The sequence below is a fragment of the Hydra viridissima genome, unplaced genomic scaffold (assembly GCF_058129835.1).
Source record: "Hydra viridissima isolate aposymbiotic clone 2 unplaced genomic scaffold, HvirCarnegie_v1 scaffold_12, whole genome shotgun sequence".
Taxonomy (NCBI): domain Eukaryota; kingdom Metazoa; phylum Cnidaria; class Hydrozoa; order Anthoathecata; family Hydridae; genus Hydra; species Hydra viridissima.
In genome coordinates, this window is record NW_028324311.1 from 12,236,803 (window position 1) to 12,255,412 (window position 18,610).

Sequence of the window (18,610 nt, forward strand, 5' to 3'; positions counted from 1 at the left end):
AACAAAGTGGATGTGCAAGCGATAAAAAGATTCGCTGTAGTCAATTCTGCACCATTTAGCTCACATAACATCTCAATGTTCAACTTATAACTGAAGCTGCAGGGCTATTAAATAGCCAGATATTAAGAGGCTAGAAAAAATAGAATGAAGAAATAAAAAAAATATTAAAAAAAAAAAGAACACTAATATAAGGGACACTTAAGACCAAGATGAAAGTTATAAAGAAAGAATGAATGGACAAGAACTTTTTATTTTGAAAAGATAAGTTAGGAAATGGATTTTGAATGGGCTTGTTCGCAATTTGCCAAACAATACAACGAATCACTCGAATTATAAGCTACCTCATCTGTACCAACATCAGTTTAATATGGATTTCAGAATTCTAATGATAACGTAAAAGCTTTACTTTTGTTTTGCAGAAACCTGGGTTTCTGCAAAACAAAAGTAAAACTTTTACGTTGGCTTCAGAAGATTTATAGTGGCAAAGCTTTAGCCGTCGACCAAATGCCAAGACTTTTTTTGTAAATTGAGAATATTCAAGATTCTCCAGACACTGAAGTCACTAAAATCAAAAATACAGGCACTGGTGCTCAAAGCTTCAAATCATGTCGTTAGTGGAAGTAAAAAAGTTGACATGTGCTTGACCCTCAGACAGGGGAATTTGAGCAAGTTCAAAAGAAGAAGTTTTCAATCCTGTCTGAACTTTCCCGAAAAAGGTTATGCATGTCTGCAGCATTGATATCCTCGGAGAGAGCGTTTCTGCATCAGGCAATTTTATTGTCAACTGTGAACACTTGACGTTGAAACAAGGTGCATTGCCAGCATAATTATGCCAAAATCATTGCAAAGATTAATAGATTGAACGTAATAATAATGATTCTTTTTCTGTTAAATAGTACAATAAAATTAAATTTAACTTTATTTAAATTTTTTGAGGCACTTTGTTGACCGATGTTAGTCACAAAAATAACTGGATTAACGTTACCACACTGACAAAGTCATTTCCGAGTCGAATTCCACTGACGAAATTTTTTCACCATTCTCCATATTAATGTGGTGTGCAGATACAGCTAATAAAATATAATTTAAAAGTTAGATTTGTATATTAAACAGAAAGTTGTTAAGGGCGAGGGGGATAGAAACTTTATTACGAACTTTTAGAGGGGGTCGGTAAGAAATGTATGACTTACAATACGAAGGAGGGGAGGAGATTATAAATGGTCAAAGATTGCTTGAGGTGTAATATAGACAATCTCCTAACTTTAAAAGCTTTATTTTGATTGAGATTATGGAGTTTCTAATTACTTCCGATGTTTTGCTGCGAATTTAATAACGAAAAAGCTTCGGTAACCATATTTGGTTTTTGTATCATTTTTGTGCTTAGTTTCACAGTTATTAATATTATTTAAGTTATGATTATGACTAGTTGAGGTGAGTAATTGATTGCATAAAGCCTTCAGATGCCTTGTCAAAGAATACGGAATGTAAGGGAAGTAACTTATTTTGTGCGGTGATAACTTAAACTGTGGGGAGTGTGTTTGGCAACGTTAGGGTGTTTAACAGTGGTTAAAATGCACAAAAAAATGTGCCGAAACTCCAAGAAACTCAAATTTTGTATTGCTTTTAAACTGATATAAATTTATTCATTATAGTTTGAAAATTCAATAAAAACTTTTCTTTTAAAAAAAATGTCCGAAGAATTTTGTTAAACAATGCTACGAAAATGTTTAGCTTCAAGATTGCTATCAGAGCTCACAAAATGACTAAAACTCACAAAATATTAGCAATCATATAATTCAAAAAACCAAAAAATTTACAATGAAAACTGCTCATGTAAATTTAAAGGATAAAGTAAAATGGGGTCAAATGAAATGTTAAGGAGTTATGATTAATTTCTTTTGTTCAGGAAAAAAGTTTTTATTTTATTTTATTTTTTTTTATGCTGTAGAAAACTTTGAGCTTTATTTAAATATATTTAAATCAAATGAAAAAGCGTTAAGAAACTTTAATTCAAAAATAAAGTTATTTCATACTACCATCGCAGTCGGGGAGAATGAAATACGCAAAATTATGTGTAACTAAAACAGCACTTAAATAAAAAAAACAACAAAAAAATCCTAATAAAAGCCAATCAGAAAATAACCAAATAAAAAAAACTTTTTATTCTTGCGACTATTTTGAATCGTTGAGGGTTACTAGAGGCTAAGTAGAGTTTTCACTTAGGGGGCACATTTTAGTGCAATAAAACTCAGCACCTTTTACATATCGCTTTGGTATGCATGTTTTACACAGCCAAACCTTGCATTTTGAATTTTCACACTGGTACCGTTCCATACTTTGACTTGTTGAAGCTTCGTCTAACGTCAATTTAATTGTTGTGGATGGAAACAAGCCAGTATTCTGACATCCATTGACAATTTGGGTGGGTGTAAAAACTTCATCAAAGCTGTAAGGTTTTGCTTGCAGTTGACTAAAACACTCTTATGATTAGTTGCTGAATTTTGTCTCTGCGTAAAACTGTTGTAGTAACTTGCGCCAAACTCTTTTGACATGGCAATAAACACCCAAATCTAGAGGCTGAAGAATGTGTAACGAATGAGCTGGTACGCAAATTAACAAGCTACCGTTTTCGATACAAATAAGCACAACCCGATAAGTAACATGTGTCAGATATCCATCTTCGACTGAAATATGAATGCCTACTACTATAACTTCATTTATATAATTAAACAATTAATTCATTAAAGTACAACTTTAACTAATTATCTGGAACTTTCTTAATAGCGGGAACATACACGCCAGTGAGCCACATCATAGTTTGCTATCTTCCATCCATCAGGATGAAGATATGGCGTATACGTCATCGTCTGGACTACTTAAGCACCAATCGCCTTCATAAAGATTTTTAAAATTAAAAATGAGATATGGAGCAAGACGATTACAAGCAGCATTGACGCAATTTCCAACTTTATAACGTTTTTTATTCATAGTTGCCAAATAATTTAAACGGTCGTTTCGCATCATGCCGGTGTCACGAAATAATTATTTCCCATTATAAAACTTCCCGTGATATACTTTCCGGGGGAAAATTTATTTCGAATTAATATTTCCCCCCTGGTATAATTTTTTCCCCCATCTGCAAAATAAAATTTCCTCCGTAACATTAGTTCCCCCGAAATATTTTCTTAAATATACAAACTGATATGATTGCGCAAAAAAATGTTAAAGAATGATCTAATCAAATGCTAAATCTGATTAAAAAACAACGTTTCAATTGAATCAAACGCATCATTAAAGAAAAAACTGAATGTCAGATAAGTTTAAATTCGGATTCTCTAAACATATTTTTAACAAAAATTATGCTTGATTATTAACAAAGTAACTTCGGGCAAGTTTAGAACGTTTTTGAATGTTTTAAAAGCAAAAGCTCGTTAGATTTCGATTTTTCTTGACTAATTATGAACTACTAAATCAAATCTGTATGAGTAATTTGTTATGTTTAGTAAAAAAAATTAATAAAATTGCGGATCATTTTTATGAAATAACTTACAATTTTTACTTGTTATAGTTATTTGCTTTCAGTGAAGAACAAGAATATTTTCGAACGTTTATTATTCAACTAGTTACATAAAAGTATAAAACTTGCAAATATAAGTTGTTTTTGTTTTATTTAACTGTTTGAAACAAGAATATGAAAAAAGAAGAAAGCGAGATTCTGGTTATATATCTCGGGAAAAAGAAATATCCATCGAAGTATAAGAAAGACGATAAGAGGTAACTTCGAAAGAAAGTAGAATGCTTCCAGTTAGTAAATGGAGAATTATTTCATATCGGAAATGAAAAACGATTTGCTGTTAGTTGTAATTGGAGAAGAAGAGCGAAACCGTATAATACGAACTCTCTATAGCAACATAGTTAAAGGATGTCACTTTGGGCAAAACGCCATGCTCAAAAAAGCAACTGAGAGATATTGGTGGAAGTCGATTTCAAAAGACATACGCGAATTTGTTGGATCCTGCCCTGAATGTCGACGTGCGAATCCTAACAACAAACCATTAATTGCGAGCCCCATCCAATCCTAGTTCATGACATTCTTCACTGTTGGGGAATAGATCGAATTGGTCCGTTGAAAGAAACTAAGAACGGAAAGAAGTATATTTTAGTAGCAACAAAATACCTGACTAGATGAGCTGAAGTTGATTCCATTACGGACAAGGATGCGGATTCTATTCATCGTTTCATTCTTCGTCTGGTATTCAGATTTGGGGCTTCCCACATTCTTCTTCACGACCAAGGACGCAAGTTTTGTAACAGGCTCGTGGAAGATCTTTTATTGAAATTAGACATAGAATCCGCAAAATCGTCTGATAGTATCCCCAGACTAATAGACTGACAGAAAGATGATAAATGGTTATGCTCTTTTTTATTTTTGTATAGTTTTTATAAGAACTTTTAAATTTGTTTTTTGTATAAAAAAGGGGCATTATTTAATAGTTTTAAATACAACAGTTACTAACTATAACTTATTCATTTATTTTGCACAACAGGTTCAACCAAACATTGATTACACATATAATGAAGCTTGTCAACAACGAAGCAAACGACTGGGATGAACTTCTGGGCCCGGTGGCGAATAAATAAACAAGTTTCTACAAAATACTCTCCGTTTGAGATTATGTATGGAGTTAAAGCTCAGATTCTAATCAATTAGGAAAACCGGGCAAGAGAGATTTTTTCTGTGGGATACTAAAATTGAAGAAGCCAAACAAGGATTACGAATGGCTGAGTTCGCCGAAGAAAAAAAAACAACCAAAAAGAGCATCTCATTTGTACAAAATAAACAGAAGAAACGTTACAATATTAAAGATTTAGCTCAATCATTTGCTGTTGGCTGCCTTTGCATTTAAGTTGGCATTTTATGGCAAAGATGGTATGGCGCAAATATTTGAAAACAAAATGATGCGCTCTCATCTCATTTTCTTTTTGGAAACATCAATCATCACACCTTTTCCAAAAACTGTCTCGCATAAACATGAATGCAAGAAGGCGATGCAAATTATCAACATTTAGAACATGTTATTTAGTATTTTTAAACGGTATTTTAACTGCTAAAATACGTTTTTATCTTATTTTGATCTTTTTTTTTAAAAAATAAAACACTGGGGGCCATGTGAAAATTCTGCATCAAGGTCCGCCATGCATATTAACGTTTCTTGGTATCGGTCATAATTAACGTTCAGGCATGTCATTAAAAAAATAAATAGCGTAACAATAGCTACTAATGGTATATCAAAAAAACAAAAGTTTTAGTAAAAATTTTATCGGGGGAATACTTATTACGGGTGGGGAAGAAATAATGCATCACCCCGGAATGTTTATACTAGAATATACTTTAAAGGGAAAAAGTTTGTCCCGGTACATACTTCCCGGGAGGACAAAAATTTAGGGGGGACATTTGTCACGCAACACCGGCAATCTATGTGTTGCTTGTCTTGATCAATAAAGAAGCCAATTTCAACAATTCCAAAATTACGTGAAGTATTTTTGTTGATACCTGTTTCGTTTTATTCACTTTGCTGTGTGTTGGAATATTTTACTACTATTTCTTTCGTACAAGAAGCGGCTCTGAGTGTTTAAATATTCCCTATTGCTCTGAGGCTCAACTTATGACTCCACCGGTTTATGAAAAGCTTATACCAATCTCTCCCTGGTGTACCGTAAGGATATAAATTAAGTTGACTTCGGTGTTGTAAACAGTCATTAACTTGTATGATGACGTCATTGCATGTTTTACCAAAGTCGTAATCGGAAAATTTGACGAGCGGATATACCAGAATTATTTTAAGTTGTTGCGGTTGATGAAGCCTGTTTGGCTTCCCGATAATAAACTACCGGTTTTATAATAATTCCCATAATACATTACATGCTAGCCATGCTTTCTTTCGTCTATTAATTTGATCTAATGCTTAGCTATGTACTTGTAACCAATCAAGTTGTTTTAGCGATCTCGTACTTAAAACCACTTCCAATTGTTTCTACTATATCGTGGACAGGCTTGTTAAGGGTTGCAACTGTTATGCTGAATTGTTGAGCAGTTTTGTTAAGTGATACTACACCACCTAGTAATTTCGCCACTGGAAGCGCAACTTGCTCTTTGGGTGGGTGTGGTTTTTCTTTTTTCTTTGAGAGCAAGCTATTTCAACTCATATTTTATATGAGAATAGATTTGAAAATAATCGATTAAAAGTTTATACAAAAACTTTTCAGAGATTAATTGATCACTAAGGATTTAATAAGTAAATGTTGCATTTATCTGCTGAGCTATTAGCTCACTTTTAAAACAGATCCTGGAGCGGCAAAAAATTTCTTACCACTGTACTTATTAAGTTAATAATATCAAATTATATATATATATATATATATATATATATATATATATATATATATATATATATATATATATATATATATATATATATATATAATACCTTACGCATCGGAAGGGCAAAAAATAAAATACATAAATGTAAAATCTGTTTATACCCATTAACTACAAAACAGATATAAAGTATAAAATTAGATGATGATGATGGTGATGATGATTATGATGATGATGATGATGATGATGATGATGATGATGATGATGATGATGATGATGATGATGATGATGATGATGATTTATGATGATATTAAGAGGACGATGATTATTACAGAAAGAATTTTTTCTAAATGAAAATATTAAATAAACTACAATAATTACAATAATTGACTTACAATAATTCAAATAGTTTTAATTCTATACTTGCCCTATCCTCAATTTTTTTTATTTAACGTCAAACAAAGTTGTTGTAGGTTTTCATTTAATTTACACTGTTGGAGATGGCGGGATTAAAATATAACTAATTTAACGTTTTAAAACGGCTGCATTTACAATTAGAAAAACAAAAGGTTTGTGCAATAGTTAATACTATAAATTAATATTATAAAATTCTTTCATGATGTGAAAACTTTTAACATAGCGCAAAAATCTACACAGTTTGGGCTTGTAGTGGTAAAAGACTTGGATAATCAAGTGTCAATTCTTCGTCAGGTGTTATTTCTTTTGCAGTGTAGACACTTTTGTCAATCAGATAGCAGGTTGGATTGGCATTCGAGCGAAGGTAATGGGACTCAGACTTCACATCGTTAAAAAAGGTAGCCACTAAAGAGTCCTTTTCTATACTCTGTAAAGCCACCAATCCCTTTTGTGATGGTTCAAAACGTTTAATGTAGCATTTTGATGAGAACCATTTTGTTTTAAGACTATCGATTTGATCTTTAACATAATCGGTGCAGTACTTATAAAATATGGCTTGCCATTCCGGTTTCCTATATTGTTCGAATGACAATATACCGCGGCAGTTAATTGAACCGCACTTGCAGTTCAAGCCGTTGTATAAGCTTGCCTCGGTGTCCAGAAATTGATAATCAAAGGTTAACTCTTCACCAGCTGATATATCTTTCAGCTAGACATAACAAGAATTTCCTTTGAAACCGCAGTTTGGTTCACAGCTATGGTTAAAAAAAGCGCAAGTACAAAGTAACTTTAGCTCTTTCCATTTCTTCGGCAACGTGTAAGTATCATGATCAATCATACACTGATATCTAAGTATAAATTCTTTGCATTCTGGATATTCATCGCAACATTTAAAGAAATCAACTTTGGTCTTTAGCGTGTCTCTATTTTCACCAAAAATATAGTCACAGTTGGACGGATCGCACATGAAGAAGATATCACCCTGTTGAATATTTTGTGAAGCAAACACTCCCCGATTACCAGAACCATACTTTCCACCTGCATTACTAACTACAACTTTAGAGACAAATTTGTTTGTTTCTTCGAGATTAGGAGCCATCTATTTCAAGTTCGAAAACTGTAATGCAATAAGCTAAACTCAATCGTAGTAAATATGCAAGAAAACTATTCTTCAAGTATTTTATGAAACTGGGAGTTTGTGGACTAAGTTGTTATCGTTTCTAATATGGAATCGAAAAAGGCACCAACTTAATCAACAACTTAACTTCACGGACTTTGTGAAATCACTGATACTACAGTTGTAAAAGTTGATAAAATCATTTGTCTAAAAACATATATTTACATGTTTGAAAATGTTTTTCCCCATTAAAAATATTGACGGATGTCAGAAATAAAACTTTATCTCAGTATAAGTTTTTATATGTGTATATAAATACATATAGAAACATCAAAATAAACTAATACGGAAAATTTTGAATTAAATTTCGTAAATATAGTTAAAAATTAAAAAAAAAGTAATAAAAAAACAACAAGAATAACAACAACTAATAATTCAAAAAGATGAAACAAAAGTTATTATCAGCAAGGCGTAAGAGTTAAATTCCAAATGATATCAAAAGTGCCACAAATAAAGTTTGAAATAATAACTGCGGCTTTAAATAGCATTTTTACAAATAACATCGTTGATAGCCATTCCAGACGATTTTTTTATAATTCAAATAAACATATATAATTTATATAATTGTATAGAGCTTTACTTGACTTAAAAAATGAGGGGTCATTCTGCCGTTGAAGTTAAACGGATCTAAAGTTATTGAGTTTTTTGTAGTGCAAAAATTGATGATTTTTTGACGAAAGGTATAGGGCTTAAGTATAGAAAATTTGCATTGTTATGGCACCGAAAAAGAGAGTATTTTGGATCATATTGACTTTTGAATAACTTTTGAACCGTTATAACATTTGACTTGATGTTTTCCATATTGATTCAACAACTATAAAACAACAAAATACCAAAAAAAAAAAATTTAATTCTGAAGGGATTGCCCAGAATCGCCTATTTTACAGACTGTGGGTTTTAACTTATTTACTTAGTTTTGGTGTCATATTGACTCTTGAATAACTCTTGAAGCGTAATTACATTTGACTTGAAATTTTCCATATTGATTTACCAACAATAAAAAAATAAATTGCCAAAATATCTTTATTCAATTCTGTCTGGATTGTCCAGAATCGTCTATTTTACAGACTGAGGATTTTTACATATTTACTTAGTTTTGGAAAATAAAATTTAGGGTTATATTACAATTACACCATGCAAATATGCATAATCAAATCATGGAATCCAAATAATACATCATTTTGAAATTATTGTTTAATTTACAGACTGGTCAGTAAATTACTGCAAAAAGGCTGCACAAACCAATTGGCATATCGACTGTTAATGTATTTGATATTTTTGAACTGTTGTTACATTACACTTGAAATTTTCCATAATGATCCAATTTTTTTTAAATTGGAAGGGATTGACCAGAATCTTCTATTTTACATGCTGAGGGTTTTTACTTATTCACTTGGTTTTGGATATTAAAATTTGGGGTTAAGTTATAATTACACTATGCAAATATGCATAATCAATTCATGGAATCCAAATAATACATTTTAAAACTATTGCTTAATTTACCGACTGATCAGTAACTTCTTGTGTAAGGAAATTTCTTGTGCATTGAAACAGAAACTTCTTGTGCATTGAAAACTGTCAAAATTACTCAGAACGGCCTATTTAACAGACAGAAGGTTCTTTAATAAAGTTAAAATTTAATTTTTAATGAAAGAAACTTACTTTTTGAAAGTTGGAGTTCTTACAACAGCAATAAGCAGGTATAACAGCAGAAATGTAAAAATATTATTATTAAATGTAAAAATATCAATATTAAAAATGTAAAAATATTATTATTAGAAACACAGATAAACAATAACGTGTTAAAAATATTTTAATTCATTTTAAAAATGTATAAATTAAAAACATTTGAAACCAAAATAATTACAAAATAAGAAACTTACTCTTTAAGATTGTTTATGTGAACTTATGAAAATGCCTAAGATAAAAAAAAATGAAAATGACATAAAAAAATGTTTTTATTCTAAAACTTATTTCTTGGCTTTTAGTGAATGATTAGAGGTAGCAAGTTTCAGTAACGAAACAACCTAATAATCATTTTTAACAATAGACACCACGAGAAGGTAAGCCAAGTTGTCTATCAATACAAAACATCACAACAATAACATCACAATACAAGACTATGTGGCACGGAACGCTCCTAATTCACACTAGTGTAACTAAGTAATGGGTTAACTTTTAGCCAAAACTATTGATCATCCTGAAAAGCTTTAAGGTGGCTCTATTTGCAGATAAAATAAAAAACACATGGATTTCAACCATCTTGTCTTAGAGCTGACTTGCTAATTGTTGTTTCAGAACAGTACTACATAGCATTAGATAGAAGTGGTTAAGCAAATTCTACTTCTCTGGATATCAAAGGCTTTCGATAAAGTCTGGCATGACGAAATTACCCATCTTTTTGCAATCTTTTAAGTCGTCTGTTAATTGTTATATAGCTATATAAACTTTGCCTTGGCTCTTCCATTAACTTCCAACTCTAAAAGTGGTTGCTTGCAGTGGTTGCCTTGTTAAAATAAAGATGTTTAAAAAATATATATGTAGATTTAACAGAACACAAACATACATATAATGACTTACAGGTACATAAAAAGAAACTTACATATATTGACCAGTATTATCACATGAAACTCCGGCCACAGTTCCAACAGAAGTCAAGTGTATATATATAATGACTCACAGGTACATAAACACAACAATTTGCAGGACTTACCTGTACCTAAATAGTGCTCCAGAGGTCCAAAAGAACACAAGCATACACATAATGACTGACAGGCACATAAACACAAACATACATATAGTGACTTATGGGTGGGTACACACAAACATACAAATAATTACTTACCGGTAAATCAACGTTGCTGCAGAGGTGAACAGAAGACAGGTATTCATATCATGACTTGTGGGTGCACCTACACAACTCTAGATGATCAAACAGATTACAAACATAAAGACATTAAATTGAATAATAATAATAATAACAAACAGAAATAAAATAAATTGAAGTTGAATTGACATTGCGTCAAAAACAATATTAACAACATTTATGCTTTTTTCGAACTTCACCCTCCACATAACCATCAGCCTTTCCCTCTATCACAACACATTTCATCCTCCACTCTTTGACTAACTCAATATTGTATTTATCCTCAAATCCGTCATATAGTATCTCAAACTCGCATTCCTCATTAAATTCATTGTCATCTAAAACACTTACTACAAACCCTGAATACCATACATGCTTGCCACCTTTATCTACCATTTTATGTTTAATTCTTTTTCCTAAAAACTTTGGAACCCTTCCCTTTGATGTGCCTGCTCTTTTTTTTTTTTCCAGTTTCCATTAATAATCTAGCCTCACCTTCTAACATGACCTTTTGTTTTAATGTTAACAACATTTCTTGTCTTTCATTATTTTGTCTGATTACTGAACATTTTATTGTTTTTGCTTGTTGTTCTGGAGCATTTTTTAAAAATTCAAAAATTGATAGTAGGTTTGTTTTTAATGCCACTATACCAAATTTTTTGTAATTTTCACCTTTTCCATTTTCTCCTAACTGTAACCACTTTTCTGGAAATTTTTGCTGAAGTACTTTTTTTTCGAAATTTAATTTGTCTTTGCAACTTCATTAGAATTTCATTTTCAGTGCCTAGGATTTGCTCCAAATCCTCTTTACACAAAATTAAACCACCATCCTTTCCAATTTCTGTTGTCAAAAACTCTTTTTCTTTGCTTGTCTTTTGTTCCTTTATTTCCTTTTCTAAGTTGCGCTTGTCCATCTCATTGATTTTGTACTGCAATATATTTGCTTTTTTTTCTCTGTACTTTCTGATATATCCTTTTCTATTTCGCCTTGCTAGTAAAACTAGCCTTGCAATTTCTTCCTGTGATTTCCCATTTAGCCAATCAGCTGTTTTGTTATTGTTAAACATGATGACACCAGCTGCAGCTACTGTTGTCATGTTAGGTTTCATTTTTAACCTGCGGTCATAAGAAGCAAAGTCATGTTCAGACACAACGTTAGTACGTGGGCAGTTTTGAGTTTCCTCAAGAACATCAGCATCTGGATTGTGATATTTTCCTCCAGGCAATTGGTCTCTTAACTGACTCTGGATCATAACCGAACACAAACAACATATAACTTCAAGACATTCTTGTGTTAAGGCATCCAAAAGTGGGTCATTACAATAAGAAAATAAACAATCAAACACTTCATCCTTGGTGAGATATTTGACATCAAAGAATGTAGAACCACTTAACATTATTGATGCATCAGAAGAACAACAAACAAAATAATTAAACATTTGCGACCAAACAGTATTCAAAGAAAAAATATGATCCTCCTCTTCAATAATACGAAAAAGAGGTCCTGATATCAGTTTATTAAAAATTCCCAGAGCTCTGGTTGAAGCATGAAAAATTATGTTGTCAATATCATACCTAATTGATTCATGAAGGAAATTTGAACCATTAAGATTAAAAACAAATTCTTTAAGATGATCTTTGTGAAAATACGTTGCTCCACCAAGTAAAAATATAATGTTAAATCAATGATGCAGAAATGAAACCATAAAATTTTTTGAAAATTTTTTATGCAAAAATGCTTTCCATTCATCAGCTTTCCCATTCCGTTGATTGCCATGTCTATAACTTGTAAGTTTTGAAAGTTCATATAAAATATCAAAGGTACGTGAGTTTTGAGAATTTTTAAAACCACCATGAATACTACCTTCCTGCTCAACCACTTTTTCCCATTCCATGATTGCTTATTCTGCATATATTCCTAAATTATGGAAAACGTGTAAGCCACAAAAAACATGATGCATTTGAGAAATTTTTAATTTTTCATTTAAAGGAAGCCGATCATAGTTTTCAACAACAAAAGGCAAAATTGCTTCTCTCCAATGTTTAAATTGGCTAAAAAAACTTGAATTAACTATACTGCGATCTGTCATCAAAGATTTGAATGAAAAAATAAGCTTTCGAAGATCATCCTCATAGTTTTCCTTTTCAGGAGAAAATATCTGAGACATATCAGTGAGTAAATTTTTTAGCTCTCCAAAATAAGATTGTGCCTCGCCTGAAAACATATCATCTATCCCAAATGTGTAGCTTCCAGATGATGTTGTGACTTGAAAACTACCAACCTCTCTAAAATTATACTTTGTGCCATCTGTATGAAGAACATTGTGTGTGCTATTCAACATAGCCTCTCTAACTTGAGCTTTTGATAAAAGGTTCATTTCACTAAAAAATTCAGCAGCCAAAGACTTTTTTGGAAGTGCGCCACATGAAATACCAGCCATTTTTTGTAGTACAGTTCTGATAACAGATTCAACATTATTAACTGAAGCATTTTTACTTAAAAGGTCATAATATACAGAGCGAATTTTATCATTATATCTACCTCCTTCAAAAACATCAACTCTTTCCTTCAGTTCTTCTGAAAGATTTTCAAAGTAATTTAAACTCTCCATTAAGATTGAATAATTCATTTCATCAGATGTTTTCAAAACAGTGTTTTCAATTTTTTTCTTTAAATACCATGCCTTTTGTCAATCTGATTGTGAACGCTTTCTAGCCAAATCAATTTCTTTTTCCAATTCAAAATTTTTCTGCAACAATTGGTTAATCCTACAATCCTTTCTAACTTCTCTTTTGTTGACATTTCTGACATATTTTGACAAGATTGCTTGATATTTTCTTTTATATTCATTACATCTCCTATTAATTTGTCTATTTTTTAATTTGAGATGATTAATTCTCCGTTTGTATTTTTTTATTTGATAGGTCAAATCACCAGATAATATAGGTAGTGTTTTATCTAAATTGGAAACTGAGAGATTCTCTTCATTAACTTGCGTTTTAAAAAAAAATTTTTCAGAGCCATTTCCTAAAGGAGTGTATACAATAGAATTCGGGGTAACAGAGCACGAAAAATCATCATTAGCAATTTGCAGGTTTAAGTCAGAAGATACAAAAACAGTAGCATGATTTGGTACAATTTCACTATTGTAGATAGAAGTAGAACAAGCATCAGAAGGTGACAAACCAACAACATCAGAAAAAGCATTATTAAAAGATAAAACAGAGCTTAAAAAAGCTTTTGTTAAGTCCAAACTTTTTTCTCTATTTAATTTTGCAACATAATCTTTAAACTTTTTCAAGTACTTTATTAGCATCACTCTAGAGTATTATATTTACAGTAGGTTGTAAAAAATAATGAAAGATTTTGCCAAGCCAAGTTATATTTTCCTTTTTCTTTGCAAATTTTTAAAAAGTGGTTATTAGTTAATAAAAAATCAGGATATTTGACAGAAATAATGCCATCATTTATATTTAGAAAATCCAAAATGATCTTGTAGGTTGGTGTTACTGACAACAATTTGGTAGCTAAAATTAATATTAAACTTAATTTAAGCAATTATAACAAAAGGGAATTTAAATTATCACTAGAGTTTATAGGTTCTTTTACTAAACCAATATAAAAAATAGAAAAATAACTGAAAAAAAAACTGATAACTTTCTTACACATTTCCATTTTGTGAACGTCAGTTAATTACTATTTCCGGGTTTTGTTTTGAAAAAAAACAGTTTAAAGAATCTGTAGTACAGACTTGAGTAAAAATTGTAAGAATCAAGCTTGTAGTTGAACAATCCAGACAAAATACCTTAATAAATTCATTTTTATTGCCTTGAAAACTGGAGTCTTAAATCAAGAAGTATACTTTCAGTTTCAATTTTATTTGAAGTTAAAATTTCGGAAATGCAAAATCAAAACAAAAAACGTCATAAAATATGCGAAGGAATATAGATACATATATATACATAGTTTCTATCTACAAATCCTTAGAACCGATTCTTCAAGAAAACATAAATAAATACTTAATATAAAAAGAGGAAAGACTAAACTTGCATTTTCCACCTGGACACTTTTAAAAAAACTTTTTTTTTCTATAAAAATTAACTTTGAAGTTTTGAAACGCTAAGAACTAAAAATTTATGTATAAAAGTTAAAAAGTGTCCACATTGCATTAGATTCCTCATCCCTTTTTTAATATATACGGAAAGTTTTGTAAAAATTGGATGTGTTTTGGTACTAAGGAATCCTTACCTCCAAAAGCTTCGTTTTAAAAAAACGTTCCCGCTTCAAGCTTTTTTCTTCAAAGTGGTCTTAAGATATGGGTAAAATTTAAATAAACCATATTACTTTCTATATATGGTTTATTTAAATTTTACCCATATCTTAATATAAAAGTGGTCTTAAGATATGGGTAAAAGTCGAATAAACCATATTACTTTCTATATATGGCTGAAAAGAGGTTGAGTATCACTAATTGATGCAAAAAACCTCAAGGTGTTTGCTTAAGCATACAAAAAGATATAAGAGAGTAAAGTTCATGAAAATTACGTGTTTTTTGTCAAACGTCAAATGTTTTTCGTTGAGCATTGGAATCGCTGTCGTTGAGCAATAACAATACATGATGTTGAACTATGGAACTCATGCCACACCCAATTATAGCATGCGTAAATATTATCAAGTAAAAACGAGTTTGGTGAGAAAAACTTTGTAAAACTTTCATATTGCAAAGTAAAATAAACAATAAATAAACTTCTCAAATCGGAGAAACTGTGAAAGATCTTTTTAAATTGTAGAAAAAACTGTTTCTTCATATTTTACTTTTCTAATTTAACTAATTTAACGTTTTAAAACGGCTGCATTTACAATTAGAAAAACAAAAGATTTTTGCAATAGTTAATATTATAAATTAATATTATAAAATTCTTTCATGATGTGAAAAATTTTAATATAACGTAAAAATCTACACAGTTTGGGCTTGTAGAGGTAAAAGGCTTGGATAATCAAGTGTCAATTCTTCGTCAAGAGTTATTTCTTTTGCAGTGTAGACACTTTTGTCAATCAGATAGCAGGTTGGATTGGCATTCGAGCGAAGGTAATGCGACTCAGGCTTCACGTCGTTAAAAAAGGTAGCCACTAAAGAGTCCTTTTCTATACTCTGTAAAGCGACCAATCCCTTATGTGATGGTTCAAAACGTTTAACGTAGCATTTTGATGAGAACCATTTTGTTTTAAGACTATCGATTTGATCTTTTACATAATCGGTGCAGTACTTATAAAATATGGCTTGCCATTCCGGTTTTCTGTAGTGTTCGAATGACAATATACCGCGGCAGTTAATTGAACCGCACTTGCAGTTCAAACCGTTGTATAAGCTTGCCTCGGTGTCAAGAGTTTGATAATCATAAGTTAACTCTTCACCAGCTGATATATCTTTCAGTGAGACAAAAGAGAAATTTCCTATCAAGCCGCAGTTTGGTTCACAGCTATGGTTAAAAAGACCGCAGATACTCAGTAACTTTAGCTCTTTCCATTTCTTCGGCAACGAGTAAGTATCATGATCAACCATATACTGATATCTAAGTATAAATTCTTTGCATTCTGGATATTCATCGCAACATTTAAAGAAATCAACTTTTGTCTTTAGCGAGTCTGTATTTTCACCAAAAATATAGTCACAGTTGGACGGATCGCACTTAAAGATGACTTCACCTTGTTGAATATTTTGTGAAGCAAACACTCCTTGATTACCAAAACCATACTTTCCATCTGCATTATTAACTGCAACTTTAGAAAAAGTTTTGTTTGTTTCTTCGAGATTAGGAGCCATGTGTTTTAAGCTGGAGAACTGTAATGCAATAAGCAAAACTCAATCGAAATAAATAAGCAAGAAAACTATTCTTTAAGTATTTTATGAAAAAGAGAAACTGGGAGTTTGTTGACTAAGTTGTTATCGCTTCTAATATGCAATCAAAAACAGTACCAACTTAATCAACAACTTAACTTAACCGACATAGTGAAACCATAGATACTGCAGTTGTAAAAGTTAATAAAATCATTTGTGTAAGAATATGTATTTGCATATTTTTTGAAAACGATTTTTCCCATGAAATTGATTGATAAATATCAGAAATAAAACTTTTCTTAGTATTAATTTTTATTTGTGTATGCAAATGCATATATGTAAACATTATAATAAAACAATACGGAAAATTTTGAACTAAATTCAGTAAATATAGGGCGCTACTGCAGTTTCTCCCCCCCCCCCTTTTTTTTTTTTATGATTGATTCTGATAGAGAATTTTATGCTAATTCAGAAAAATATAAAAACATAGACCTGAATAAGTATTCGTTAAAAATGAAAGCCTTTTGAAAAAAAATTGCGAATATTTGGGTTTTTAGTGGGACTTTTTAAAACTTTGACTTCGAAATAGAGCATTTTCCGTTGATTTTCAGGTCTGTTTTTATATTTTTCTGAATCAGTATAAAATTCTCTATCAGAATCAATCATAAAAAAAAAAAAGGGGGGGGGGGGGGGGGAGAAACTGCAGTAGCGCCTAAATATAGTTAAAAACTAAAAAAAAGACAAAAGAAAAAACAACAACCAATATTTCAAAAAGATGATACAAAAATTATTACCAGCAAGGCAAGAGAATTAAATTCCAAATGTTAAAAAAAGAGCCACGAGTAAAATTTGAAAATATAACTGCGACTTTAAATAGCATTTTTACAAACAACATCGTTAAGCAATAACAAGTCATGAAGTTGAACTTTGGAATCCAAACCACACCCAATTATTACATACGCAAATATTAGCAAGTAAAAACGAGTTTGGTGGATAAAATTTTTATGTCGGAAGGTAAAATTAACTATAAATTAATTTCGTATATCAGAGATCAGGTAAAAGATCATTTTAAATTGCAGAAAAAAGTGTTTCTTCATATTTTACTTTTTGATAAATATTTTTAACTAAAATTTCGTAAAATTTTAAGCTGTAGCATGGCATTAAGTGTTTACGCTTATTGATTTTATCTGCATATAAAAGGTCTTAAACAAAGGTCTTTGTACGAACTTATTCTCTTAAACAAGGATTGTTTTTTTCTTTAGTCGTCTATTTTGTTCACATCGTGTTCTTCGGTAGAGAAATATATCTTAAATGTTTAATAAATATTTCAGAAATGTTTATGAGTGTGAAAAAGAACTCAGCAATCTAGAAAACATTTCAGCGATTACGGAAAACATCTCAGAAATAAGAAAATCCACTAAGCAATAGTAAGAGCATCTCAACAATATAAATGTGACTTGTTACAACACACGTTGCAAAGTTTCTGTTATTGACTTTGGATTTAAAAAACGGTCAATAGATTACAAGCACATAGGGAAATACATCATCAAATCTAATCTTTATAACTCATAACCAAAAAATACGCGAAAAAATTTATTACCAACTTGTTGTCGCCGCAGCTTGATATATTAATGTTTACAATAATCCTTTATCTCATTTTCAGATTTCATGACAACCGTGTGCATAGAGCCTAAATCTAGAGATTTTGCTTCAGGAATTGAACCAAGTACGAACAACTAAGTACGTTTTTTTCTAAAGAAAAACGCCTTAAGTAGTTTCTAAAGAAAAAAGTCATAAATTGTGTGTTTATAATAAAATGTTAGTGTGTTTAAAAGTGCGTGAAATGTCGCCAGAATAAATCCAATGAGAATTTTAGTTTTTCACTGATGTTATTTACACTTTACTAAAAAGAAGACGGATTGAGTTTATTT

At 30.9% G+C, this 18,610-nt stretch overlaps 2 protein-coding genes, 1 long non-coding RNA gene and 1 pseudogene across 3 annotated transcripts; 1 reads left to right on the forward strand and 3 right to left on the reverse strand.

Annotated features, from left to right (window-relative positions):
• Window positions 1-6,521: 6,521 nt before the first annotated feature.
• On the reverse strand, window positions 6,522-8,425 carry LOC149881318 (uncharacterized). The gene has a single exon (XM_090068752.1). The coding sequence runs from the start codon at window positions 7,893-7,895 to the stop codon at window positions 7,506-7,508; it is 390 nt and encodes a 129-aa protein (XP_089924878.1). The 5' UTR covers window positions 7,896-8,425; the 3' UTR covers window positions 6,522-7,505.
• A 63-nt stretch (window positions 8,426-8,488) lies between these two features.
• Window positions 8,489-13,883, forward strand: LOC149881319 (uncharacterized). The gene is made up of 3 exons (XR_016445631.1): window positions 8,489-9,673; window positions 9,962-10,036; window positions 13,765-13,883. It is a non-coding gene; the product is annotated as an uncharacterized LOC149881319 (long non-coding RNA).
• On the reverse strand, window positions 10,088-15,541 carry LOC149881320 (uncharacterized; annotated as a pseudogene).
• A 130-nt stretch (window positions 15,542-15,671) lies between these two features.
• Window positions 15,672-17,620, reverse strand: LOC149881321 (uncharacterized). Its single transcript, XM_090068751.1, has 2 exons — window positions 17,474-17,620; window positions 15,672-16,682 (listed from the first exon to the last, which is right to left on the reverse strand). The coding sequence occupies exon 2, from the start codon at window positions 16,662-16,664 to the stop codon at window positions 15,798-15,800; it is 867 nt and encodes a 288-aa protein (XP_089924877.1). The 5' UTR covers window positions 16,665-16,682; window positions 17,474-17,620; the 3' UTR covers window positions 15,672-15,797.
• Between the last annotated feature and the right edge of the window lie 990 nt (window positions 17,621-18,610).